Source organism: Nomascus leucogenys, chromosome 2 (genome assembly GCF_006542625.1).
Source record: "Nomascus leucogenys isolate Asia chromosome 2, Asia_NLE_v1, whole genome shotgun sequence".
Taxonomy (NCBI): domain Eukaryota; kingdom Metazoa; phylum Chordata; class Mammalia; order Primates; family Hylobatidae; genus Nomascus; species Nomascus leucogenys.
In genome coordinates this window covers 140,649,285-140,676,922 of record NC_044382.1, presented here as the reverse complement: position 1 = coordinate 140,676,922, position 27,638 = coordinate 140,649,285, and the positions used below count along the sequence as shown (strand labels likewise).

At 41.9% G+C, this 27,638-nt stretch overlaps 4 protein-coding genes across 7 annotated transcripts in view; 2 read left to right on the top strand and 2 right to left on the bottom strand.

Annotated features, from left to right (window-relative positions):
- The window catches only part of AFF4 (AF4/FMR2 family member 4), an 85,754-nt gene extending 73,731 nt beyond the window's left edge, over positions 1-12,023 (top strand). For 2 of the 3 annotated variants that reach the window (XM_003259950.3, XM_030818770.1), the window contains exons 18-21: positions 653-746; positions 2,299-2,342; positions 3,851-4,071; positions 6,233-12,023. In XM_003259950.3, coding sequence (XP_003259998.1) covers positions 653-746; positions 2,299-2,342; positions 3,851-4,071; positions 6,233-6,360 — 487 coding nt within the window. In that variant the 3' untranslated portion in view covers positions 6,361-12,023. The remainder of the gene's footprint in view (positions 1-652; positions 747-2,298; positions 2,343-3,850; positions 4,072-6,232) is intronic. The other variant, XR_004031704.1, reaches the window with a different exon arrangement.
- LEAP2 (liver enriched antimicrobial peptide 2) lies at positions 11,622-13,717 on the bottom strand. The gene is made up of 3 exons (XM_003259955.4): positions 13,661-13,717; positions 13,324-13,463; positions 11,622-13,002 (listed from the first exon to the last, which is right to left on the bottom strand). The coding sequence occupies exons 1-3, from the start codon at positions 13,715-13,717 to the stop codon at positions 12,966-12,968; spliced, it is 234 nt and encodes a 77-aa protein (XP_003260003.1). The 3' UTR covers positions 11,622-12,965.
- Positions 13,718-19,654: 5,937 nt separating this feature from the next.
- LOC100601353 (cytochrome b-c1 complex subunit 8) lies at positions 19,655-20,779 on the bottom strand. Its single transcript, XM_030818753.1, has 3 exons — positions 20,652-20,779; positions 20,304-20,470; positions 19,655-19,852 (listed from the first exon to the last, which is right to left on the bottom strand). Exons 2-3 carry the CDS (start codon positions 20,455-20,457, stop codon positions 19,758-19,760), a joined length of 249 nt encoding a protein of 82 aa, XP_030674613.1. The 5' UTR covers positions 20,458-20,470; positions 20,652-20,779; the 3' UTR covers positions 19,655-19,757.
- Positions 20,780-21,534: 755 nt separating this feature from the next.
- On the top strand, positions 21,535-26,114 carry GDF9 (growth differentiation factor 9). Of its 2 annotated transcripts, XM_030818747.1 has the most exons (3): positions 21,535-21,886; positions 23,005-23,181; positions 24,744-26,114. In XM_030818747.1, exons 2-3 carry the CDS (start codon positions 23,049-23,051, stop codon positions 25,712-25,714), a joined length of 1,104 nt encoding a protein of 367 aa, XP_030674607.1. In that variant the 5' UTR covers positions 21,535-21,886; positions 23,005-23,048; the 3' UTR covers positions 25,715-26,114. The 2 variants fall into 2 exon arrangements, with proteins under 2 accessions (XP_030674607.1, XP_003259999.1); XM_003259951.4 differs by lacking the exon at positions 21,535-21,886 and having other exon boundaries at positions 22,785-23,181.
- Positions 26,115-27,638: the final 1,524 nt, after the last annotated feature.

The window sequence follows — 27,638 nt, the reverse complement described above, 5'->3', positions numbered from 1 at the left end:
ACACAGCCCTATTCATCATGAAGTATAGTCTAGTGTGAGAAGACAAATCTAATCATCATACAAGTCCATATGAATTAAGTATTTTGAAAGAAAAGTATATGTAACTGTAACAGTAGAGGGTAGGGAGACCTACTCTATTTAGAGGGAACAACATATACAAGGGCTGGATGGTGGAAAGTCATGGGAAACTTTCAAGGAACTAAAAGAAGACCAGCGAGAAATGGGTGTGACTGGAGAGATAGGCAGGGATGATCCTGCACGGTCTTTGTAAGCTATGTTGTGGTTTGTAATATTTGCAGTTGAGTTTCCTAGTTTTTGTTTTTTAATTTTAGATTGTTTACACTTTGGTTTGGAAATTCTACCCCTTCGTAATTTTTAAAGCTTCATGACATGTTGGTGTCCTATGGATAAGATTTGGATTTTGGAATGTCAGCAAATAATGAGAGGCTCGTCCAAGGCTTCTTAGCCATCTTCCCCTCCCTAAGATGTGTACCACAATAAGAACACATCTGTTGGTTTTGCGTAACGGTTAATGTTGTGGCCTGTGCCGTGGTCACATGAGTCAGTCTCCTGCACAATGCAAAGGCTGTCTGTGCAAATCTGGCCAGAGTTTGCTGTCCTGGTAAATAAGCTGCCCTTTTCCATTGGCTAGCCTGCGATGCGAGTCTTTGCTGTACCTGAGGCTTTTCAAACTGAAGAAGGAAAATGCTCTGAAGTACTCAAAGACGCTGACAGAGCACCTGAAGGTAAGTATGCAAAAGCACAAGGTCCGTTTCCTAGGAGACAGAATTTGTAGTCTCCCATCCCTACCTGAGAACTGCCCTCATGTTTATGCGAAACACACCGGGGAGGAGCTACTGTTTGGGACCTTTCAAATAAGTTTGAGGTTTCTTCGAGTTTTTTTAATCTATGTGTATCTGATTGTAGAACTCTTATAGCCACGTGCAGTGGCTGTATTTACTTTTTAAATGATCTTTTGTTTTCGGCCGGGTACGGTGGCTCACGCCTGTGATCTCAGCACTTTGGGAGGCTAAGGCAGGCGGATCACGAGGTCAGGAGATTGAGACCATCTTGGCCAACATGGTGAAATCCCATCTCTACTAAATATACAAAAATTGGCCGGGCGCAGTGGCTCACGCTTGTAATCCCAGCACTTTGGGAGGCCGAGGCGGGCGGATCACGAGGTCAGGAGATCGAGACCACAGTGAAACCCCGTCTCTACTAAAAATACAAAAAATTAGCCGGGTGTGGTGGCGGGCGCCTGTAGTCCCAGCTACTCGGAGAGGCTGAGTCAGGAGAATGGCGTGAACCCAGGAGGCGGAGCTTGCAGTGAGCCGAGATTGCGCCGCTGCACTCCAGCCTGGGTGACAGAGTGAGACTCCGTCTCAAAAACAAAACAAAACAAAACAAAACAAACAAACAAACAAACAAACAAAATATATATATATATATATACACACACACACACACAAATTAGCTGGGCGTGGTGCCACACGCCTGTAGTCCCAGCTACTTGGGAGGCTGAGGCAGGAGAATTGCTTGAATCCTGGAGGCAGAGGCTGCAGTGAGCCGAGGTCACACCACTGCACTCCAGCCTGGTGACAGAGAGAGACTGTCTCAAAAACAAACAAAAAGTCTTGTTTTCATGCCATCCTTTTCTGATTACTATCTTAGTTTCCTAAAAGATTTTCCTATGTTTCTTCAGGCCAGCACCACATAAATCCTGCTAAAATCTGCCTCTGATAATGACTTGGAACCCTTCAGTACTTGCCTGCTGGGTCAAGTTTAAACTCCTTACCCAGGCCCCAAGGGGTCTCTCTCTTGTTCCTTGTCTAAACCTCTGATTTAGGCAAACTACATGGGGCACATACATTGTCTTTTCTGCAGCCTTTGTGCATAGTATGATTCATGTCTCCCCTCTCCCCACCCATCGACCCACCCACCCCTTTTTTTAAGAGGAAGTTTTTTAAAAAAACGATCATGGCTCACTGCAGCTACTCCCAGGTAGCTGGGAGTAGCTGGGACGTATTCCCCTTCCCTTTATCCGTGTGTTACTCATTCTTTCCTTGCCTCTTCTGTGAAGTCTTCCAGAAGACCCAGCTCTCACCTAATAATTTATTTCCTTTGTACTTTTACATACACACACACACACACACACACACACACGTGTATTTTGGTGTCTTAAATATTTAAAGCTGCTTACGATCAGCTCTTGCCCAATGCTTTTAAATATATTTAGAACGTTATAAGGTAGTGGTGGTTTCTGTTGTTGTTAAGTACACTTTACTTTTTCCACAGAATTCTTATAATAATTCTCAAGCACCATCGCCTGGCTTGGGAAGGTAGGTAAAATTTTATTATGTAAAATATTATTGTGGCGATAAAAGTGAAATGAGTATGGTCCAATTTCCAAAAATGGAAAGATGACTACTTTTTAAATAAGTAAAACCGTCTCTGATAAAAGATTTTTAGAAGTTATAATTTTTTCTCTGTGTTTTTTATGAATTGAAAATATAAATGAACATAATCATAAAGATTAGATAAGAGACATTTCGCCTGTTAAGAAATCTGAGTTTTTACTAGCGCTCAATCCTTTCCACAGTTCGATGTCCATAGTTACTTGGACCTATCACAGCAGGCTTATCTTTAGTCAGATCTTGGCACTGCCAGAATTTAGTAACAGTGACATGGTTGTGATTTCTCCTCCATCTCCACGTCCCTTTCATCCCACCTATCTCCCAAAGGATGAAAAACACCGTGGAACCTTTTAAATTGTATCTGTTCAGTTATTATGTTTATAAGAATTGACATTCTTTGTCCTGTATGTATTTTCTTACATAAGTTTATAATGTTAGAAGTGCAGATAAAAATACAAACAAGCTGGGCGTGGTGGCTCACGCCTGTAATCCCAGCACTTTGAGAGGCCGAGGCGGGCAGATCACAAGGTCAGGAGTTCAAGACCAGCCTGGCCAACATGCTGAAACCCCATCTGTACTAAAAATACAAAAATTAGCCAGGTATGGTGTCATGCGCGCCTGTAATCCTAGCTACTCCAGAGGCTGAGGCAGGAGAATCATTGGAACCAGGGAGGCGGAGGTTGCAGTAAGTCGAGATCGCGCCACTGCACTCCAGCTTGGGTGACAGAGCACGAGTGTCTCCAAAATATGTATATATATGTATACATAAGTTTATTTTTAGCCCAACTTTTGATTTTTCCTTTCTTTTAGTGTGTGATCGTAGTCTTGAACATTTCACAAATTTTAGTACTCCTGAAATGAACCTGCCAGATTTCAACATGTATGTTTTCTAAGAAATATTTAATTGGCAGGAAGTTTGGGGTAATTACAGTTGCTTGAGAGAGCTGTACCTCTTTGTCAGCTCTGAGTAATTTGGTTAAACTAGGAAAGTGTCAGAAATTATGGAGTTCAATAAAAGATGTTCCCGTCTTCTACCACAGTTTTTTAGGTTAAATGCAATTCCACCAAACTTTCTACAAAACAGTATAAAAAATACGTAATTATATGCCCGAATAGATGGAAAATGTTGAGCAGAGAGTGAGGGGATCTGGCTTTTAAGTCTTTGAACTGTAACAAGGTGCATGACTTCTTCAGTTATTGTCCATGTCTTGTTTTGTTGTCATTCATTAAAACAAAGGGTACAGATTCTAAGATAACAAGATTATGAATTATAAGATTATAGTACTTATTTAGAAGAAATTTTAGTTCTCTGCAAACCCATCTAAAGAGAATCTTTACATTTTAAATGCTTTCATGTAGAAAGAGCTAGTAGTACTTGATTTTATAATGCTCACCATGTCCATATGAACAAGCTTCCTATTTCTGTTGTGTAGCAAAGCTGTGGGGATGCCTTCCCCTGTTTCTCCAAAGCTGTCACCAGGCAATTCAGGAAATTATTCATCTGGGGCCAGTAGTGCTTCTGCAAGTGGTTCTTCAGTGACCATTCCACAGAAGATCCACCAGATGGCAGCCAGCTATGTTCAGGTCACATCCAACTTCCTTTATGCCACTGAAATTTGGGACCAAGCTGAACAGCTTTCCAAAGAGCAAAAAGGTAGGTAGGTTTCTGGATAAACTTCAAGGGATGGAATTGTTAGAAGGAACTTTTGTAATTTTAGTTAAGTAAGTATTTAGTCTGTATTTAGTTTTATTATTTGCTTTAGAGTTAATGATAATCTGTTTGTTAATAGTCTTCATTGCTTAGCAGTTAAACACTAAATGAAACTCAATTTGGTCAAAAGATACCTCTCATGATGCTGGTGACAAAACTAAACTGAAAATAGTTCTTGGTCTAAGACAAATGTGCCTCTATTCTGGCACGTTAAATGCAGCAAATACCATAAAAGTAATAAAATATATGTCCTACCCTAGGATGGTTAACAGTAAATTTGGCAATAGGCATAAGATTACATCCAAACATCTGTACATCTGAGAAGGTTAATGTATAAGAAAGCATGTTCATACTGGATTTTTAGGTATATTGGAAGAAACCTTTGAAATAAAGGAGACTGGAAAATGAATAGAATTTTTTTTTTTTTTTTGAGATGGAGTTTTGATTTTGTTGCCCAGGCTGGAGCACAGTGGCACGATCTCGACTCACTGCAGCCTCCACCTCCCGGTTTCAAGCGATTCTCCTGCCTCAGCCTCCTGAGTAGCTGGGATTACAGGTGTCTGCCACCACGCCTGGCTAATTTTTGTATTTTTAGTAGAGATGGGGTTTCACCATGTGGACCAAGCTGGTCTTGAACTGCTGACCTCGTGATCTGCCCGCCTCAGCCTCCCAAAGTGCTGGGATTACAGGTGTGAGCCACCGCGTCTGGCCAGAATTCTTAACGTTCTTTAAAATTAGGTTGTTTGAAGCTTTGCCCCTTGAAAGTTTATTATTTCCCAAACCAAGGACATTGAGAATTATAAAGTCTTTGAAGACCTTAGTGGAAAGTACTGTATAACCACCATTTTATTTAGTAGATATTATTAGCAAATATGTGCATGCAGCTTCTCTTTAGGCAGATCCTTTACAGAGAAACACTACATTAGCCAATCAAGTGTCATTTTGTCACAGAATACATTTAAATACTTATAATGTGAATAGGTAATCAGATGAAAATGAAAGATTCCTATCCCTAAAGAGAGGCAATGGTGAGACCAAGGTAAAAGTGGAATCCCAACTTTTTTTTTTTTTTTTGAGACAGGGTTTTACTGTGTCACCCAAGCTGTGGCACAGTCACAGCTCACTGCAGCACCTACCTCTTGGGCTCAAGTGATCCTCCTGCCTCAGCCTCCTGAGTAGCTGGGACTACAGATGCGTGCCACCACACCCGGCTAATTTTTCTACTTTTTGTAGAGATAAGGTCTCATTACGTTGCCCAGGCTAGGAATCCCAACATTCAACATAAAGCTGTATTTATAAAAACATAATTTGTGGCCGGGCGTGGTGGCTCACACCTTGTAATCCCAGCACTTTGGGAAGCCAAGGCGAGTGGATCACCCAAGGTCAGGAGTTCGAGACCAGCCTGGCCAACATGGTGAAACCCCATCTCTACTAAAAAAAAAAAAAACAACAAAAAAAAACAACTTTTTTGTATTTTGTATTTGGCTGAGGCAGCAGAATCACTTGAACCCAGGAGACTGGGGTTGCAGTGAGCCGAGATCGCGCCACTGCACTCCAGCCTGGGCAACAGGGAGACTGTCTGAAAAGAAATGAAAATAAATAAAAACATGGGATTTAGTTATCAGTTGGTTCATGGCATATGATTGTAGCTGAAAGTTCGATATAATCTTAAGTGTCTAACCTCACAGAGGCTGTTACAGGAAACAGGCAAAGAACGTCCTCCTTTTTGTATCACTTGCTTCTTATACAAAAGCACTGCACAAAATGTTTTGAGTAATCAATAGCACATTATGGCATTAAATCTTCATTTTAATAATATCTAATGCATAATAGCAATTTATCGTTCCCATTCATGGAATCCTGCTTATATATAACACTTAATTTCTGACCATACCTTTTGTTTAAAATGTTGCATGACTTAGGGAACAAATATAACTTGAGAGACTGTGGAATGATTTGCTCTAAAACATGGACAGTAAGCATTTTAGTGTAGGAGGAGGTATTTTTTGAGTTTATGAATGCTGTTTTATAATCTCTACTCATAATTTTAAAGCAGTGATTCAAAAGAGTATATACCATTTAATGAATATTTTTGGTTTTCTAGAATTCTTTGCTGAACTGGATAAAGTAATGGGCCCTCTCATCTTTAATGCAAGCATCATGACAGATCTAGTTCGTTATACCCGGCAGGGACTGCACTGGCTTCGCCAGGATGCCAAGTTGATATCTTGAACTGAACACATTCTCGTTGCCTCTGATTTTCTCCACAACACTGTGTCACATCACGAAGGAAAACTGCCATAACATACCACCTAGTCGACACTAAGAATGAGGAATAGTTTTCTCCTCGTTGGTTCATGTGTTGTTGTTTTTGATAATCCAAAGCCATCATGTCAGTTGGCCCTTTAATATTTCCAATGTGAAAGATTATTTAAATGCTTTTAAATCTGCAGCACATTGATAAGATGGTTTCCGTGAGCTATGATAAGATTGAAATTCCAGTTGCAATTCATAACTAATGAATTGAAATTTTATTTATTTTAGTTTTTTTAAGTTCCCAGATTGGGGCTAGTTTAAGACTTAGTTATTTCTGCTTATAAATTTACTCTGTTGAATATTTAGCATAAATTTAATGTAGACATTTTTATTTATATACCTTGGGAGCTTTATTACCTAGTATCTTTTTGTGGTAGCTGTTCTAAGAGTAAGAATTGGTTCATCTAAAATAAGGACATATTCTTTCTACACCTACTACCTGACCTGATATTTGAAATCTTAACTCCAATTTTATTATTGTGGAATTTACAGTTAGTATTAAGGATATTCTTCTACACATGAAAAAATCACTTAAATATGAGAAAATGGCATTCTACATGTATGTACTATGAAATGTGTCTGATTTGGTATGCATTATTTCAAAAACTGTGAATGTGTGTTAACACTACAGCAATCACACGGTGACTATAACTTGCATTTAATGCATTACAAAAGAGGGAGGACAAACTTTCTAGAAGAAGCATTTCGTGTTGAAGGGTTTCATAAAAGGACAATCCTGAATGTTACGGATTTTATTAAAACCATATGTTATTTTTTGTTGCTAATCATTTGACACTTAATCGAAACAGAATAAGTTACTGTGGAAAAAAGGATGATCCAACTCCTGAGGATTGCTGCCTGTGTGTCTTTAATTGATTATCTTTGACGGTTAGAGTTATTTTTTCAGATTTTTCCCTCTCATACTGGATTGTGATGCTCTGATATGAGCATGCAGTGACTGATACAGAAATAGGCTGGAGCTTCGGTGTGTGCTTTTGCTATACAACTTACAGTTCTAATGCCTGATGTAGAGATGATGAATTTTCTCCTTTTTAAACCTATCTTCTGTTTAATCCTTTTGTATTATGAAGGCCCTCTTCAATGATGTATGTTTCTGATGGAATCAGAAAATTTCACACTAGAAAAGTGTACCTAACTTGATTCAGTGTGAGCTCTCGGGACAGGGAGGGGAGCCAGGGGTAGAGCTTAAGAAGCTGGCTCTGTAAGAGTTGTATATCAAAGTACCTTTTGCTACAAGGTGCATATAGAAGTCTAAGGTAAGAAATGTACCCTCTATACTTTATTTTTCATGCCCCTATCATGTTTCGTGTGCCTTAAATCTTACCTTTAAATGAAGACTCTATGGATTGTTTACAAATGAAGTTTTACACTAGGACCAGATTGTCCATGCATGATTGGTCTTCTACAATAATAATGTTCAGTTCTTTCGTTTTAAATCTTTCTTTAGGGTCATATAAAGATTAGTTCTTTCAGAAAAGCTATTGCTTTGGTACATGACTTAGTCTAACCAATTGGGTAATGCTGCTTTGAAAAATAGTTTGTCCCTCTCCCCATTCCAAAAATGAATCCATTCAGTCAGAAAAAAAGATTATGCCACTATTTGTAGATGATTGCTAAGGCTTGAAATAGGAAAGGGGAATGAAGGGATAGAAAAGTTTCAAAAGTCCAGTAGTGCAGTGAATCCTTTGTGTTTGAGACTTTTTTACACTTATTTCTGAAGTTAGTGAACTTTCATTGTCCTTGTGGCCTCATATTTATAGAGCTTCTTAACTGTTTTGTACCTCAGATTGTTTTTAGATATCATTGAAGATTGAGATGTACAAATTATGTTGAATTTAACCTGGTTCTCTTGAAGAAATTGCCTCTGATATCTTTTTAACTTAATCTTAGTGTGTTCTAGGAACAGTTTTCCATAAGAGGACAACTTCTCAATGATCATGACAGTTATTTGGTAAGAAATAATGGTTGTTAATCAAGTACATGTATGTCTTGTCCTTCTCTGATTTCTCTGACTCGGATTCCTTAATTTGCAGTGATGTCTTAGAAATGGAAAAAGTATCCTCTGGGCTTTCAGACTTTCAGCAACAACAGCCAATGGGATACCTCTGAGTTCTAGTGTGTTCTAGTCTCTTGTATGTCCTGAAAGGCAGCAGGAGCATTTCTGGGGTCACACTGATATTTTGTTAAAGCAGAGTTTCCTGCATGGTTTATGGTGCTGCTCTAATATTTTCTCTTTAAAACTGTGTCAATTTTTGGAGAATGAATTTTTCAACCTTTTCATTGTGGAGGATTTTTCCCACAAGGTAGTAATGGGCAATGGATCAAAATCCTATCGTAAATGATTGAATTTTCAGTGTCATAGTGTGTGGAAATACTACTCCCTTTCCTTCACGTCCGTCTTCTTAGATGTTCTTTGTCATTACCTGCTCCAGCACATACTTTGGACTCCTTTACAGGTGACCTTCCTCCCTCCCTCCTCAATAGGTGTCCTCAGTATTTTCTAACCATTTAAAACTGAATTTGACAAGTGGCTAAAAACTTAGTCTGAGACTTGTACGTAGTATATGGTTAATTATAGAAACAACAACTATTTTAAACAGTTACTCTGTTGACTGCTCTTTATGACTACACTTGTATGCCAGGAGGCAGCAGCCTATACACCATTAGACTCTTTACAAGCAACCAACGAACCAATTGCAGTGGATGCAGTTGTCACAGTAGTCTTGCCTGGGCTGGACTGGGCTGGGCTGTGGGGAGCGTTCCCCTTCAGGGGAGTTTCCACAGCTCAGCCCAGGCTCCAGGCTGGCTAGAGAGCATCCAGCCCATTCCTTGCCTCAGTGCCACCTTTTTCTGCGCAAGTAGCCAAGAAGTGACTTTATACACAGTGAGTACTTCAGATAAACTTACAGCTATAGCTGCCGAAGAGTGGAGAAGGTTGACCACCATTGATTTAATTCTCTAGTGTAAAAGCAATTGAGAGCAGTGTGCATGAGCCCACAGACACCTGTGTTTCTGGGAGCTCTCGCAGTGGCGGATTTGTAGGCACTTGGGCTGCACTTCGAATGACACACTTGGCTTTTTTAGATTCACTAGTTCTTAAAAAATTGTTGTTCGTTTCTTTTCATTAAAGGTTTAATCAGACAGATGAGACAGCATAATTTTGTATTTAATGACAGAAACGTTGGTACATTTTTTCATGAATGAGCTTGCATTCTGAAGCAAGAGCCTACAAAAGGCACTTGTTATAAATGAAAGTTCTGGCTCTAGAGGCCAGTACTCTGTGGAGTTTCAGAGCAGCCAGTGATTGTTCCAGTCAGTGATGCCTAGTTATATAGAGGAGGGGTACACTGTGCACTCTTCTAGGTGTAAGGGTGTGCAACTTTGGATCTTAAAATTATGTACACATACACACTTTATATATATGTATGTATGTATGAAAACATGAAATTAGTTTGTCAAAAATGTGTGTGTTTAGTATTTTAGCTTAGTGCAACTATTTCCACATTATTTATTAAATTGATCTAAGACACTTTCTTGTTGACACCTTGGATATTAATGTTCAAGGGTGCAATGTGTATTCCTTTAGATTGTTAAAGCTTAATTACTATGATTTGTAGTAAATTAACTTTTAAAATGTATTTGAGCCCTTCTGTAGTGTTGTAGGGCTCTTACAGGGTGGGAAAGATTTTAATTTTCCAGTTGCTAATTGAACAGTACGGCCTCATTATATATTTTGATTTATAGGAGTTTGTGTCTGGGTCCCAGGAACATCTACTGGGGATGACTGTTAGGCAGCTTGTGATGATGTTTTTTAAAAAACCTAAGTAACTTGGGGAGCCAGAGCATTTCAAACCCATAGAGACACCTGTCATACCTGTATATCCCCTAATACATGGAACATAAATTTCATTTCAGCTTTATGCATTAATGTATTGAAGAGGCAGGCTTTTTTCCAGTAATAATACTGTACATCTAAGGTTGCTATTCAGTAAAATTAATAGAAGAGATAATTATTGAATGCCTTGGAATATGTAGTGACAAGAGGCCAAATTTTTCATGTTTGTGAGCATGTCTTTCAGATACTCACTAATGGAGAAATTCACTTTAGACCTCTAGACCCCAAAACCAAGTTAGCAAGTGACAAAAAGTAAATTATTAATAGTTCATAAAGTGGATGCTGGTCTTACAAAGCTCCTATTCACATGAACCCTATGGTTAATTAGAAAGAACTTGCTGTCTCCAGAAAAGGGAATGGAAAGAATAACTATGTATCTTCTTTTCATGTAATTTGGTCACAGAATAAGGTATTCAAGTTAAGTCTAATCCAAGTCTTAGAGATCTTTAAGTATCCTAAAATAGCAGCCTAAGTAGTCATCATGTAAAGAAGTTGACTTTCAGGAATGTCAGCATTGACCTCTCCTTGCCGCTGTTACTCAGCTAAACATAACTTGCCATTCTGAAAAATAAAAAAAAGCTCCCACCCAGAAATTCTAGTGATACTCAGTTTTGACCTCTTACTGCTTCCATGTGGGACTTCTTTTCAGCTTTTAACCATTGGAATTTTCTACCTGCTATGTTCCTCCCTGGAAAATATCAGTTTGGAAATGCTGCCTTTCAAATCAATGCCATGATTATCCATATTGTTGAGTTTGTTGTTGGTGTTCCAGAAGTGTCCCCATTTTACAACTTTATGCACACACCTGGCAAATCATTAACATGAGCATTCAACAGTACTGGGATGGGTGGGGTGGGGTGGGGGTGGCGGGCTCACCAACAGAACTGGCCAGTTGACATTGCCTGAAAAGGCACCACCTTTAAAGGCCAGTTGTGGGGTTGGTAAGCACAGTTATGAAAATTTCTATCTAGCCTCCGTTTTGAATGGTTTTAAGAAATTTTGTATATGGAGGATGGAAATGCTTATATATTTATTGAAAATCCTTTTATTTGAAATTAAAATTATTTGGTAAATAATTGTTTGATATTTGGGGAGGGTTTTGGAGGGGAGATAATGTCACTGATAAATTAAAAGCCTGTTGATTTTGCAGAAAGGTACTGTTAGTGACTGATAGGATGCCTTTGTTTTGTACATGAACCAAATCTTTGTTTTACATTTCTTTTATCCAAAATATTTAGGCATCTGACATTTTCAACCAGAATTTCAATTATATACTGTGATTTTTATTTGTTGCAATACATTACAATTTCAGAGGTACTTTGGGGCTCAAAAGCTAGGATTTCTAAGTCAGTATGTGCATTTCACATGATAAAGCTGTTAATGGTGAGCAAAGTATTATATACTAACTAGATTTTTCCACATCTGTATAGTATATTATATGTATTTTGTGGTATTGAGAGTATAGAAAGTTTAGAGTGTCAAACATGCGTTTAATGTGTATTTTTAAACAAATTTATGGCAATTAAAATATTTGGAGACAAGGGTATCACATTTCAATTTGTAAAGATCTTTTTAACTCTACTGTGTCATTAAGATGCTTTGTACAATGCCAAACCATAGCTGGAGAAACTAAGTTTAATAAATATCAAATAGATTTTCTGTATTAAAGTTAATGAACACTGTACTCTTTATATTTCTTCAACTCTGAGCCCTTTTCATGCAATTCCTGTTTTGTGTCTTAAGGTCCATTACTACTCTTTAAAAGTCTGTTCCCGCCAGCTGAGGTCTCATTTTCTGATTACAGAAATTCTGAACTTGCTGGCCATGGGTCCTTGTGCATATGTCAAAATTCACCTTGTCCCAACAGAAATCTTAAATCTCTTTTGGTGCTTTTGGTGGCTTGGGCTTTCATTGCTTTATTAAACTAGATTTTTCTTTCTGTTCTGCCTTATGTTCAGACAGTCATAGACAAACCTGGGTGCTTCATTAGATGGCAAGTGCTTGACCATCTTTTTTTTTTTTTGAGACAGAGTCTCTCTCTCTCACCCAGGCTGGGGTGCAGTGGCATGATCTTGGCTCACTGCAACCTCCGCCTCCCAGGTTCAAGTGATTCTCCTGCCTCAGCCTCCCAAGCTTGACCACCTTTGACACCTCCCTGAAGAGTTACGGAGTGAAGGGATCCAGGGCCACAGCTTAGGAACTTGCTAAAGTTGATTATGTAGCTGTTGATTATGTAGCTGTCACCACACTTTCCAGATTGAGAAGCTAACACATTATTGGGCAATGCCGTTTTTTTCTTCAGTATACAAAGTGAATCCTTCTTTCCCTCAAAAGCTTGAATTCCAGACTGCTAAAATTTCAATTTGAGACATTTAATAGTATCCATAGAAAAATAAACTCTAAATTGACAAGTTTAGTTAATGCTTATCCATATATCAACATTCTAAGAAGAAATGGAGACCAATTTAAAGCATACATCTGCCTTTAAATATTAAAAATACAAGATTGCTTCACTTGGGTCTCTCCAGCCAAAATGCAGTCAATATTCCATAGAACGGAGCATTATCGGAGGTGACTGCTGTCCTTTCTTCCCCTGGTATGTACATCATTCCTGGGCCACACTTAAGGAACAGCGTCTTTTTCTAGGGGAAAAGAAAGGATAGTTTTTTTAAGACTGGGTCTAGGAATGACCAGGGACACCTATGCTGCATTTCCTTCCTCTTCGCGTCATCTGTCCAGTCTCGGGAAAGACTGAAGAATGGAAAGGCACCACTCTTTCATGGTACCCACATGGAGCTGTTCTTGGCTCCTAACTCCTAAGGGATTTTCCATGGAGCTCCCAGTCTCAGTCTAGAACTCCGCCATCCCAGCTTTATTCTTAGGTTCATGTGTCTCCTTGTCACTCCTCTGCCCAGCTTCCCAGGGCTCTCTGGCCCAACCCTGCTCCCAGGTTCGTGGAGTACCTGCATAGCCTTGTGATACACTCAGAATCATCCCGACAGGAGGCTCCAATAGGCCTGAGGGAAACCCCTCTCCAAAATGGGGTCATTCTCCGTGGCCTTCTCTTTGCTGAACTCACTTCTGGTATTGGGGAGCCATCTATCTGTAGGGCAAAGACATTCAGATATGAAAGTGTTGACACCCTGCTGCACACCTTGGAAGAGTGATCATTCCATTCCCCGGATGCTGTAGACTTGGAACAGAGGAACCATTCCTCAGGACTGAATCTAGCTTTCAAGTTCGACCACCACTATCATCTCCACACTCCACACATACACATACGTCTCCTTCCCTCCTTACCTGGCCCAACAGCAACAGGAAGATCATGAGGACTGCACAAAGTTTGAGGTGCCACATCTTGACAGAGGGAGGATGTTGGAGCCTGAAAGCCAGGGACAGTTCCTACTTCCTTTTATAGACTGACATTGACTCTTACATTGTTACCGGGTGAGATGGGGGCAAAGTTTATATTTGTAATCAGAATCAATTTAATAAGTTAATGTCTACCGCAGGAATGTGCTCAAGGGCCGCCTTTCAGGCACATTGTATTTACTGATCCCTCATCTGGACTTTGAGTGATTGTGTTGCTGGCATGGACCCTTTCGCCCATTTTACCAAAAGTCAGCAGTGCCCTTCCTTCCCTTTGAAAGCCACGTGAAACCATTGAGGGAGGTCAGGCAACTAGCCACATTTCTATTCCAAAATAGCTCAGTGAGATCACTCCCATAGAATTCCAATAATGAAGTCTTCAGAAATAATGTTGGCCCCTTTCAGCCTTGTCTAGGAAAGAAGCACTAATCTATTGTGTACAGGCAATTGGATAAGGCCCTTATCTCCTTTCTGTGGGAGGATGCTTCAGCAAGGTCTGCAGTTCCCCAGATCGTCCACTTGCTTAGATGGACTGTCACCCTAATCTGCACCTGTTCATCTCACTAGTAAAATGAAGACCCAGCTGTGGAAAGTTCAAAGTCTGGCCTCGTGCCCTCTCAGGGGAATGGCTGGATGTGAGACTTACTTGGACCACAGGTGAATTTAATAATTATAGGTTTCTTTTTGTCTTTAAGCACATGTAGATGAGGAGGTAACGATCTCCTAAATCAGAGGGAGAGCTTGTGTAGTGACTGTATTAAAAGCCTTGAATTATGGGTTTTCTTCCGAGTAGTTGAGTGGGGCCTTTCCTTCCGGCAGCTTCAGGGCAGCAGGCACAGGGATGAGATACCTCCAAAGCCCAAAGCATCAGTTTAAGTAGGAACTGCTGCAGATTTCTAGACCAAGGGAGGACATGTATCTAAACCATGGGTAGTTATGGGTACTCGTGAAATGACATGGGCATTTTAAGTTTGAGGGGAAAGGTGTGAATTCCGAGTAAGGAGATTCATTGGACTTTAGATCTTCCTATGACCTGGGAGGATAATAAGCTTAAGATAAATACAACAAATTCTTTCTGCCAGGCATCACACTGAAAACTTGGCTAATACCTCTTCCCAAGGGCCATCTGTCTCATCTTCACAGGTTGTGTATTTGGATAAGAACCTGCTTGTTCCTTTACCCCAGGAAAATGTGGAGGAGATGCACAACAGCTGAAGGTAGAAAAGGATGGCCACTGACCCTGCTGCCAGTCAGATAGAGGGAGCTTCTTGCCAAGGGAGAAGCAGATGGTTTGATGGACTTCAGAGCTGGAATTGGGCAGGATGTGACCACAGATCTGACTGTCCTGATTCTAGTCCTCTCAGAATCATGGAGCCAGGCCTTGAGGGGGATGCCACTGCATGCATTTTAGGAACATTGAGAAGAGACCTATATACCAACTAACCAGTTGAGACTAGTTCTCTGCTCCCTCCCTTCACCCCTGAGCTTGGATACCGGATGATCCCAGACAGGGGCCTAACTGGGAACTTTTGCTGGGAGGGGAAGTGGCTATGTGGGTGACCTAGTGAGCACTGGGTAAGAACACAAATGTGATTAGATAAGCAAAGGACTGGACAACGTGCTGTCCTAGAGCCTGTTGGGTCTGTGGCCTCAGTGCCAGCCTCCCCTTTACCAGTCTAGAGTTGACGTGCCAAATGGGATTTGGAAACTGTTCATCCAAAAGATGAGTAATTCTCCTAATCCTCCATTTCTGCCTTCCTGTACTTCTAGCAGGATTAAACTAGCCTTTGTGTTAATTTGTAAAGCCGATAACACAGTCAAGGAAAGAAAGAGCTTGAAGCCCTTGCCCCTCTGTGTGTAGGGGGAAAAGGACCATACATCCTCATGAGTGTGACAACACTGCACAGGCCTTTGGTTCAAGCCTCTATGTTGTATGCCACCCTCTCCCCAAAAGAAAAAACCATTAGTCACTTTCTGTGGAAGGAACCACTGTTGGGGGAAAGTATTTTAACATATGTCTACGTGAATGCTAGTTGTTCTAGTTAAGTATGGAGCAAAAATCAAACTCAAAGCAACATCCAGGCAGCACTTAGCTGAATTGACAGTATTGGTCCACAGCCATCCCATACTTGAGAGACTGTGAAGGCCTCTTCTTGAAATTTAAAAAAAAAAAAAAAATTCATGGATTCTACAATCAAGTATTTTGCTCAGTGAATATACATGTAACTACATGCTCCTTCATCCAATAGAAAGGCCTAAGTAGCCTTTAACAGTTTCAGCCATAATAAGGTAGAATGCTTGGCTGGTAAGCAGTAGCCTGAGGTCTACAGAGTGCAACTGCCCATAGGCCGGCCCTTCCCCTCTTTGGGCTTTAGTCTCCTATTCGGTCAGTTTGGGGGTTCAAATGACTAATTTACAAGAAGAAAATGAGACTGAAGCAGATTTGATAGCTGAGAGCTTGGTAAATCTGGATACAACTCTCAGAGATTTTATGCTTCTGAGGCAAATGCTTAGGATGAAATGGGAGAAAGAGGGTATAGCTACCTGAGCAGCTGTTTGAAACACACTCCAGGTCGATCACTAGGAGTCGGCAGTAATTGGAAACTTTTTGCTGTCCCTAAGCAGGAGGTGCCTAATGAAAGATGAAAGACTCTGAAATGGAAAACTTTACCAGGTAAAATTTCAACAAAAGGTCAAAGTGTATTTGCTTTTTTGCTAGCTGGAACTGGCATAGACTTTTGGGCCTACCTTAGGCCTGCATTTTGAGGACTGCCTGCAAACTAAAAGAGCGAGGGCATTCCTTTCATCAGACTCTGCAGCCCGTAGATAAAAACGCTTGTGGGGGCAGGAGCATTTGGAAAAAGAAAGTTTAAATGGAGCAAGTGGTTGTGCCAGAGTAGCAGGTAAGGGATCCATACTCAGGACTGGAGGCTCCAGGTGGGTTACCAGCACTGAAGCCCACAGCAGCTGTCCTTCCTTAAAAGGTTTTACTCAGGTCCTCCTGTGAGGATTTCTGCAAATAGAATGTCCCCTAAAATGATCCCAGGTCATGTATAGGAGCACTGAACTACTAAAACTCACCACATTCCACACACCCACCACCTCAGCACTCCTGCCACATAGGTGAGATCCATTTCCCCAAGCTTAGAGAGGGAAGCCCTTTGATGAGACATAGGCTTAAAGCAGACTAATTTCATCCATAGCAGAAGCTCCACACATCACAGGGCTTACGGCAGGGTCATCTCAGTAGAGCACTCCTGGAATAAAAATAATAGGCTTGGTGCCTGGTTTGGGCTGAGAAAAGGGGTTTGGATCTTTTGAGCTGGTCTCTCCAAAGGAGTCAAAGAACCAGGGAGAAATAGTCTAAGTGTAGAACAAGGTGAGCAAGATGGGAGAGGGTGGCCGTCTACTTTGGCGGCTTGGGGCAAACACCAGAGGGAGAAAGACATTAACGGCCTCTCAAAGCAGTGGTCCTCCTCTGGGCTGTGAACTTTTTGAAGCTATGCAAGGTAAGGATGAGTCCACAGTTTTCATCATTCTCAAGGAAGTCTATGACCCAAATATGTTGCAAGACCTGGGAATAAATCTAGACAAAAAGGCAAATGGGAAAATTGGACTGTCTTTTGGGGGTGAGGTAGAAGAGTTCCTCAGTTAGTTGCCCTGTGTTAAGCCTGTACCGTCTTGCCAGACACTTGTCACTCATTTCACCATCACAACCCAAGAACTTTATAATATTTCCATTTTATGGGTGAGAAGCTTAAGGCTCATGAAAGTAGGTTTCTTGTCTATATCACATAATGAGGAAGTGAGGGGCTAAGAGGACGAGCCGAAGACTGTAAGACCCAGCCTTCTCCCCATATCCTGCCTCACAATGTAGTTTATCTTTTAGGTTTTGTTTTGAAGTCTCGCTCTGTCACCCAGGCTGGAGTGCAGTGGCACAATCTTGGCTCACTGCAACCTCCACCTCCCAGGTTCAAGCGATTCTGCCTCAGCCTCCTGAGTAGCTGGGATTATAGGCGTGTGCCACCACGCTCAGCTAATTTTTATATTTTTAGTAGAGACAGGGTTTCACCATGTTGGCCAGGCTGGTCTCAAACTCCTGACCGCATCCGGCCATGTTTTGAAGTACCTTAACTTTTGATTCTAAAAGGCAATAGCAGTAATTAGGATAATAAAGATACAGTCTGGCCGGGCACAGTGGCTCACACCTGTAATCCCAGCACTTTGGGAGGCCGAGGCAGGTGGATCACGAGGTCAAGGGATCAAGACCATCCTGGCCAACATGGTGAAACCCCGTCTCTACTAAAAAAAAATAAAAATACAAAAATTAGCTGGGTGTGTTGGTGTGCGCCTGTAGTCCCAGCTACTTGGGAGGCTGAGGCAGGAGAATCACTTGAGCCCGGGAGGCGGAGGTTGCAGTGAGCTGAGATCACACCACCGAACTCCAACCTGGTGACAGAGCAAGACTCCATCTCAAAAAAAAAAAAAAAAAAAAGTCTGACCCAGAATCAAAGTTGCTGCTAGCAGGAAGAGTCCTTAGAAGAGTTTCTAAAAACAGATCTCAGATCCCATATCATGTACTGTACTGAGTTTTGACAACTCATCATATTCCACATACCTGCTACCACAGGTGAGATCCATGCCCCGAAGCTTAGAGAGAAGCCTAAGGAACTAGAGGCATAAAACTGCCAACCACACCTACCCCCACCATCCGTCGGTGGGCAAAGGGAAAATGGTACCTTTAATACCAAAAAGATAATTTAAAGGCTTTAGATCAGGGGTAAACTTTATTCATAAAGGGCCAGAGTAAATCTTTGAGGCTTTATGAACCACATACGGTTGAAAACATTGTTGGCTTCCTGGCACAGAAAAAGAAAACTGCTGTGGAGGCCAAGAGATCACCTCATCCGTTTTATAGCTGATATCCCCTCAGGCTAAGGCCTGCCTTAGGAGGAAAGGCAGTAGAGCAAGCTTGTCCAACCGCAGTCCTGGGCAGCAAGCGACTCAGGATGGCTTTGAATCCGACCCAACAAAAATTTGTAAACTTTCTTAAAACGTTGAGGTTTTTTTGCAATTTTTTAAAGCTTATCAGCTATTGTAGTGTTAGTGTATTTTATGTGTGGCCCAGGGAAGCCAAAAGATTGGACACCTCTGCAATAGAGCATAGTTTTAAGAGCATCACTTTAGTGCAAGACTCCACCATTCACTGCTGTATAATTTCTGGCAAATTACTTAATGTCTCTGTGCCTGTTTCCTCATCTGCCAAATGAGGATACATTAAAGGTGCTTGTGAGGTTTAACAGTTCATTTGTGTAGCCAAGAAGAGTATGTGAGGTCCAGAGCACCATGGCTTACGCCTGTAATCCCAGCACTTTGGGAGGCTGAGGCAGGCAGATCATCTGAGGTCAGGAGTTCCAGACCAGCCTGGCCAACATGGTGAAAACTGTCTCTACTAAAAATACAAAAAATTAGCCAGGTGTGGTGTCCTGCACCAGTAATCCCAGCTACTCGGAGGCTGAGACGAGAATCGTTTGAACCCAGGAGGCAGAGATGGCAATGAGCTGAGATCGCACCACTGCACTCCAGCCTGGGTGACAGAGCAAGACTCCATCTCAAAAAATAAAAAATAAAAGTGTTCTTGACACATACTAATTACAATATAGTTACTAGACTTTATTGTTGTTATGGGAGCAGAGGGCTAAGAACCTGCACTCCCCATAGCCCATGTCACCCACAAATGGTTAGCTGCAGGAGTAGCTGCAGCTACTTTCTTGTAGATAATGGAACAAAGGGCGAGCCCTGCTCTTTCACCAAAACCCGAGACCAGGCAAAACTTCAAGACTCATGCTGAGGAGGGGCGCTTCATGAACTTGAATATTAGTGGCCACACAGGATTCTACTCACAAAAATGTAATATCACAACAGTGCAGACCATAGGAAGTTTATTGTGTCTGAGACACTACAATGCAGACTCCTCTTCCAGAGAAAGGTCTTTCAGAGACAGGGAACCGTCATCCGGATGCGTCGCTCATTTGTCATTTTCATAGGCAGCTGGATTCTTCCTCTTGGATTTCTCGAACTCTTCAGTCCCCCATGTGTAGATAAGATAAAACACTACAAACTCTTTAAAAATTAAGAAAGTCAACAGAGATCACACATGTAAGACATATAGAAGAAAAAAGTCTCAGTCCTCTTGACTTCTTTAAAGTATACACTTCAGTAGTTCTTAGCATATCCAAGGCCATGCAACTATCATCACTATCTGCTGCACGTTTAATATAAAGCATTTCACCACTGGTAAGAACTAAATAAAGATGACCTCAGAGGAACACGCTGGAATCACCCGAGTGACCCTGGGCCAGTCATTTCAGTTCTGTAACTCAGTTTTCCCCGTGTAAGATGGGGAGGATAATATGACCAGCTTAAGGGGAGTCAGGAATATTCAATGAGAAAGGTGCGTACGGCAAGTTACAGAGCGCCTGCCCGGCCGCCAGCGCTCAGAGGGGAGGCGCAGTGACTGCTGCTGCTGCTGCTGGGGTCCAGCCTCCCGCTCCCGCGGGCCCAGGGCACTCACGCGGCACCACGCGAAAGAAAGACTCCCGAATGCGGCGCAGAACGTTGGGGATTCCTTTAGTGAAGACGTGCGGATAGACGCGCTGCTCGAAAGGTGACAAGCTGTAGCTGATCACATGCCGCATCCGCGTCAGATTCCCAAACTCGCGGCCCATTGTGGCGGCGGCCCTGCAGGACCGAGGGTGGACAGGCACTTGGCTCGCTTTCGCGAAGCGCCGCAGTCCCCGCAGGGGTCCGTCCCCAACCCCAGACTCCTGCCCCTGCACTCCTTATCCTTTCCCAGCCCAGCGGGGCGCCCCTAGCCTCCCAGGGTCCACCAACACTGCACAACCAAACCCCACTCACGCACAGGGGTCAGCTCGCCCTCCGCAGTCACCGATCCGGTTGACTCGTTCGTCACTTCCGGCAAGATTGGAAGCCGCTCTTGGAGGTGGTGAGGTAACTTCCGGGAGATACCATTTTCCTACTGTCTCTAAGGGATGACGCCTTTGTCCCAGAAAGAAGTGGCCTGACTGGGTGACCCGTAGGTGGGCGGTGCCTTGGAGGCCCTGCCGGGGCCGGTGGGGTGGGCCTAGCGGAGGGCGTCGGGGATTGAACTGACTTTGGGGGACAGTGGACAGGCGGAGGCGCTCACATTTTTCCTCAGCCCTCGGCTTTTCTGTGGAATCCCAGTCCGGAAGCGGCCGAATGCGGGAGGCGGGTGAGGGAACAAAAAGGTGACGAGGAAGGGGCCTGCCGACCTCCGGGGCCGCTCTGGCCAGGAGCTTGGGGCCTGCGAGTTTTCCCAGCTGTAGACAGAGCGCCTCTGAGCCCCGAGGCCGGGCCGCCGCACAGCAGAGGAGCACGAGGTTTTATTTGGCCTTGGCCAGTAGCTCAAAGGGGGCTTCGTTATTTTCAGGCCATCAGCGACCCCAGCACCAAAATCAGGGACACACATCTAAGGCTTGTCTTGGACTCGGTTTTAGAGTCCACTGGCAGGCTGTAAACGTTCCCAAGAGATAATACAAACGTTTCCTCAATTTCAGCCACAAAAATAATCGTCAACTGATGAATGCTGAGGCCGCCTCGACAGCAGCCAGCTTCTTCCCCAGATGGTTTGCGTGGGGTGGGGGGTATCACGATGCCCCAGTTCTTTCTTCTCCCCACGGGAGAAGCAAGGAACGTCGGGTGAGAGGCCTTACTGTGTTTTCCCTGAAGTACATTCCGCTTGAGGATGCTGTTGTCCTGTACAGCTCGCCCTGAGGCGTCTTGTGTTTTGTTAATGGCATTGCTGGCCATATTTAATCTAGGACTAAGCTCGTTCGACAGTTGGGGGTGTTTGATAACACTGCTTACGGACCACGGAGGCTCGGCAGGCAGGCAACTTGTATTTTGCAGACATACCTTAGTTTTCTCATGTAGGTACTGCACAAACTGGCTTCGTATCTTGCACTATGAGTGTAGGCTGACTCTTCCAGAATAGTCTCCTTAGGGGTGGCGCTGGATATCCCCTCATTTCAGCTTTTTGTGGTGCTCCTTTGCCTCATTTTTTTAAACCGTAATGTCTAGCCTGGTCTCAGCTCCAAGGCAAGAACAGAAATACAGGTAAGGACAGAAATATTGTAGCAAATTCTACCACCATTTGGATGAATAATAATAATAAAACATTCATTTATTTTATAGCATCTGCAACCATCCCAAAACCTTTCAACCAAAATATGTATAGATGAGTGTGCAGACCAAAGTAAGGACATCAATATGTTACATTTAAAAATAAGTCAAAGTTAAAGGCGATGTCTTCTTTTAAGAACATTGCAAATACAATTCCAATACTCCAAGTACATATTCTGTACCCAGCCACCTGGGAGGACTGAGAAACCTAACGGTTTTCTGCTCTCTGGAACTTCTATGCCAATTGTGGCTTTCTCACCCCTCAAATTAACATGCAGCGAATAATTACAATTGTAAACACCTGGAAGTGGAAAAGGCCATGAGGATAAATTGAGAGGAAGAGTAAACCTAATACCATAAGTTGCATAACAACAGATGTGAGTATCATCCGGAGTAATTGGTTAGCTTTTCCACATGCCTCAGAAGTTTCAGCAAGAACCTAGCGAACATCTTAATCCAAATTTCTCAAAAAATGAGAGATTTTATTTAAGATCATTCCTCAATTTATCTTAGACTTTCAGCTACATAGCTAGTCCGGTAGTATAACAATAACAGGTTTTAAGTAAATGCCAGGGGAAAAGAGAGGAAAGCTAAACGACCAAATAAATCTGTATCTAATTAACAAATTGGCTAAATAAGGTGTTATCAGCTGCTTGATATAGAGCTGATAAAAAATCATCTTCAGCTAGGCATACTTGAGGCCTGATTACAGAAGTGACGCTAGTCCACCCACACACCTGAAATTTATTTAAGAGACCAAGCTAGGCTCTTCCTGGCCTTTAGGAAGAGGACTGGCATGGAGAAATATGTTCCTCACTAGTTCTCCCAAGCCATGGCACTTCCCAACAAATTCCTCCTTTGGTTTTGCTGCATTGCCTGGCTGTGTTTTCCTATTAGCCTTGGTTCTCAGGCTTCTGGGGGAGATGCTCAAATTACTGCTAGTGCTGAGTTGGAATCTGGGGCTACGCCTCGGTCCTTGCTGCAGCCTATAGATGAGAGAGACAGAGCTGGCCTCCTTCCCCCGCTTTTCAAAGTTCTATCTGTTGGGCAAGGTGGGGCACCTAGGCTGCAGCCAGACTCCAGAGCTTTGCACTACATGAAGAAGCTCTATAAGACATATGCTACCAAGGAAGGGATTCCTAAATCCAATAGAAGTCACCTCTACAACACTGTTCGGCTCTTCACCCCCTGTACCCAGCACAAGCAGGCTCCTGGAGACCAGGTAACAGGTATGTAAAAGCAGATTGGTTAACTGGGTGGAGGGAAGATGATAGACACTAATGCATTTCAATTACAGAAAGGAGCTGAGCCTAGTTCCTTGAATTGCATTTTATTTTGCATAAAACTCAATATCCAGTTGAAACAAATCTGGGACTTGAGATTATTGTTTTTTCCTAATGCTCTCATTGGTTAAGGTGGGCTAATATGATGGAATTTTAAAGCAACACAAGAGACTTAATGGCTTTCAAGGCTGAGGGGAAGTGCTGCTAGAGAATGTTAGCATCTCTTTCTGTTCCACCAAGCTTTTGGCCCAGAAATGGGCCTTAAACATCTCTTACAGCTATTGGTATGATGTGTTAAATAGGATATTTTTCTCTTGTTTGTTACTTTCTGTGAGAGAAAAGCTTAAAGTTCCCCTTTTGAACAGTTGGCCCTTACAAGAACGAAGTATCAGTCCACAATTTGAGTCAGCAGTTGGGTGTGGTGCTTTAAAGAATTGTAATATGGTAAAACCCCATCTCTACTAAAAATACAAAAATTAGCCGGGCGTGGTGGTGCATACCTGTAGTCCCAGCTACTCGGGAGGCTGGGCAGGAGAATCGCTTGAACCTAGGAGGCAGAGGTTGCAGTGAGCCAAGATCGCACCACTGCACTCCACCCGGCAACAGAGGGAGACTCCGTCTCAAAAAAAAAAAAAAAAAAAGGTATATATCCAGCTCTTGATTTAAAACCATTCTAACCCAACAGGGCAGTTGTATCTGCTTCCTTAATATCCTATTTTAATATAGTGGTTTTAGAGCATCCGTTTTTAATCTCAAGTGTTCTAAATTACATTGTTTTAAATTGACTTTCTTCACTAGGGCTTAGAATGTCATCTTAATAAGTCTGATAAGTGTTTTTATTATGGTTTTCCCTCTAGAGATTATCCAAGAGAAAAATACTGCTTTCCTTATCAGCTGCTTCTGTGTTTGGAGCAAATTACTCAGAATGAAGCTTCAGGCTGAGCACAGTGGCTCATGCCTGTGATCCCAGCACTTTGGGAGGTTGAGGTGAGAGGATCGCCTTAGCCCAGAAATTCAAGACCAGTCTGGGCAACATGGCGAGACCTTGTCTCTACAAAAACAAAAAATCAGTTGGGCGTGGTGGCTCATGCCTGTAGTCCCAGCTACTTGGGAGGCTAAGGTGGGAGGATCAGTTGCACCTGGGAGGTTGAGGCTGCAGTGAGCCATGATGGTGCCACTGCACTCCAGCCTTGGTAACAGAGTGAGACCCTGTCTCAAAAAAAGTAAAAATAAAAATGAAACTTCAGAATGTAGTGATTCCCTGTTACTTTGATTCACCACCAAATCTGACTTTCTGGAGATAAAATGTCCAGTAAGGTTGCTGGGAATTAGTAATGATACCAATTGCCTTCCATTTCTATATTAACCCCAGTTTTTTTTTTTGAGGCTTGAGAAAGTGGGGAAAAGAGAAGGGAGAAAGCATATTATGAAGTACTAATTCTTTGACTTGACTGCCTGTTATGTTGACTCATATTCAAGCACTACTGGTAGATTGTTTTTTTTCTTAGGAATCCTTCCATCAGTGGAACTGCTATTTAACCTGGATCGCATTACTACTGTTGAACACTTACTCAAGTCAGTCTTGCTGTACACTATCAACAACTCAGTTTCTTTTTCCTCTGCTGTCAAATGTGTGTGCAACCTAATGATAAAGGAGCCAAAGTCTTCTAGCAGGACTCTGTGCAGAGCTCCATACTTATTTACCTTTAACTCACAGTTTGAATTTGGAAAGAAACACAAATGGATTCAGATTGATGTGACCAGCCTCCTTCAACCTTTAGTGACCTCCAACAAGAGAAGTATTCACATGTCTATAAATTTTACATGCATGAAAGACCAGCTGGAGCATCTTTCAGCACAGAACGGTTTGTTTAACATGACTCTTCTGGTGTCCCCCTCACTGATCTTATATTTGAATGACACAAGTGCTCAGGCTTATCACAGCTGGTATTCCCTTCACTATAAAAGGAGGCCTTCCCAGGGTCCTGACCAGGAGAGAAGTCTGTCTGCCTATCCTGTGGGAAAAGAGGCTGTTGAGGATGGGAGATCTTCCCGTCACCGTCACCGCAGAGGTCAGGAAACTGTCAGTTCTGAATTGAAGAAGCCCTTGGTCCCAGCTTCCTTCAATCTGAGTGAATACTTCAAACAGTTTCTTTTTCCCCAAAATGAGTGTGAGCTCCATGACTTTAGACTTAGCTTTACTCAGCTGAAGTGGGACAACTGGATTGTGGCTCCGCACAGGTACAACCCTCGATACTGTAAAGGGGACTGTCCAAGGGCAGTTGGACATCGGTATGGCTCTCCAGTTCACACCATGGTACAGAACATCATCTACGAGAAGCTGGACTCCTCAGTGCCAAGACCGTCATGTGTACCTGCCAAATACAGCCCCTTGAGTGTTTTGACCATTGAGCCTGATGGCTCAATTGCCTATAAAGAGTATGAAGATATGATAGCTACAAAGTGCACCTGTCGTTAACAAATGGTCCTCTTAAAACCTTGAGCCTCTTTGGCAAAGTAACTACTGTGTGCCTATGTGTGCCTTCAAGAGAAAGCTTCATATATTAAGTCTCTAAATGCAGCATATGTTATATAAAGAGGAGCCTGTGTAGATTAGTACTTTCTATGGCATCTATCAGGATAAAGGGATAATATCAATTGTTGCTACAGAGCCTTTATTTCCAAATTTAAATGAAATATTATTGTGGAGAACGGTACATTTTTTTCCTTGAGCGATTTTTTTCTTTTCATAGGAGTCTTATTCTTGATAGGGAAAAAACCTTAATTAGCATCAATCCTGGATGGACTCGCAGCTATAAATAGGCAATTCAGATTGCTATAGTCTTAACGGAAGAATAAATTTCTGTCAATGGTATAAATTTTGTGTGTGTTTTATTAAAGATTGCTTTTAAGTGATCCTTTGGGGGAGAGAGGAAGTGTCTAAAAGCTGGCCATAGCTCAACTTTTGATCCTTTTTCAGAGTGAAAGGGAGGCTAACGTCACCAAAATTCTCATGAAGTTAAGACTCACTAGGACTAGAGAGTAGGCAGTGTAACCCATTTCCATTGCTTTAGTGTGATTGGTGAACAGTATACTAATTCTCCTTGTTAACTAGCATATATAAATCAATCGAGTTACATAGAACAATATAACATTTGTTCCATTCATGTAAAGGAAATTGCCTTGCATGTTTTTCCAAGAAAACCTATGCACAAGACTTTGTAAGTGTATTTTTTTCTTTATATATTTAAAACCCCTGACCTTATGAAAGGAAGCCAGGGAAGGTTTTTTGTTTTGGTTTGGTTTTTGCTGATTTGCTTAGCTCCCTCCACTCCACCCCCACAGGTTTTTTTCCAGTTCGATTTAGAACTGTTCCTACTAAGCTTGCAGTAGTGACTGCTTATGTTACTCACTGGGTCTTATGTGGATGCTAGGGTTTTTATGTAGGTTTTCAATATATCTATTTTGAGAGAGCCCTGGAGGCACAGAGGTAGGGTTGATACCGTGATTTTGTGTTTGAGTTTCTAAAACCTTGATGTATAAACCAAAAGTAACTCCTAGATGTAATAAGTACTTTTCATTCTTGTAAATGATCATTTGAGGAACTGCTAGACTTTTCCAAACCAGCTGCACCATTTTACATTCCCACCAGCAGTGCACGAGGGTTCTGATTTCTCAGCATCCTTTCAACACTCATCTGACTTTTGGGGGATGTTTTTATTTTCTATGGGTACGTAATAGTTGTACATATTTATAGGGTACATGTGATATTTTGGTATAAGCATACAGTGTGTAATGAACTTACTGTTTTATTCTAGCTATCCAAGTGGGTGTGAAATGGTATCTCATTGTGGTTTTGATTTGCATTCTCTGGATAATTAATGATGTTAAGCACCTCTTCATTTGCTTATTAGCCATTTGTATATCTTTTTTGAAGAATGTCTATTAAGATCCTTTGCCCATTTTCTAATTGTTACGTTTATTGAGTTGTAAGAGTTATGTATTCTAGATATAAATTTCTTACACAATTTTCAAATATTTTCTCACTCTGTAGGTTACCTTTTTGTTATTATAAAATATATATAACAACATTTTACTATCTTAACTATTTTTAAGTATACAAGTCGGTGGCATTAAATACATTCACACTGATTTCCAACCATCACTATATCTCGAACTTTTTCATCATTCCAATCTGAAACTCTACCCATGTAGAGTTAAGAAAAAAAAAAAAAAAATCCCAGCTTGGGCAACAGACAGGGTTTTGCAATGTTACCCATTAAAAAAATCCCAGTCTGGGCAACATTGCAAAACTGTCTCCACAAAAAATACAAAGATTAGCTGGGTGTGGTGCCATGAGCCTCTAGTCCCAGCTATTGGGGAGGCTGAGGCAGGAGAATGTC

Bases quoted from the DNA above. Each gene is read 5' to 3' on its own strand.
- LEAP2 (XM_003259955.4), bottom strand. From the start codon at position 13,717: ATGTGGCACCTCAAACTTTGTGCAGTCCTCATGATCTTCCTGTTGCTG. The intron at 13,464-13,660 runs GTAAGGAGGGAA...TTTGCCCTACAG, and splicing joins TCCTGTTGCTGTTGGGCCAG to ATAGATGGCTCCCCAATACC. The intron at 13,003-13,323 runs GTACTCCACGAA...CTTTTCCCCTAG, and splicing joins TGTATCACAAGGCTATGCAG to AAAAAGACGCTGTTCCTTAA.
- LOC100601353 (XM_030818753.1), bottom strand. From the start codon at position 20,457: ATGGGCCGCGAGTTTGGGAATCTGACGCGGATGCGGCATGTGATCAGC. The intron at 19,853-20,303 runs GTGAGTGCCCTG...TAATTTTTAAAG, and splicing joins TTTCTTTCGCGTGGTGCCGC to AGTTTGTAGTGTTTTATCTT.
- GDF9 (XM_003259951.4), top strand. From the start codon at position 22,785: ATGGCACTTCCCAACAAATTCCTCCTTTGGTTTTGCTGCATTGCCTGG. The intron at 23,182-24,743 runs GTATGTAAAAGC...TTTTTTTCTTAG, and splicing joins TCCTGGAGACCAGGTAACAG to GAATCCTTCCATCAGTGGAA.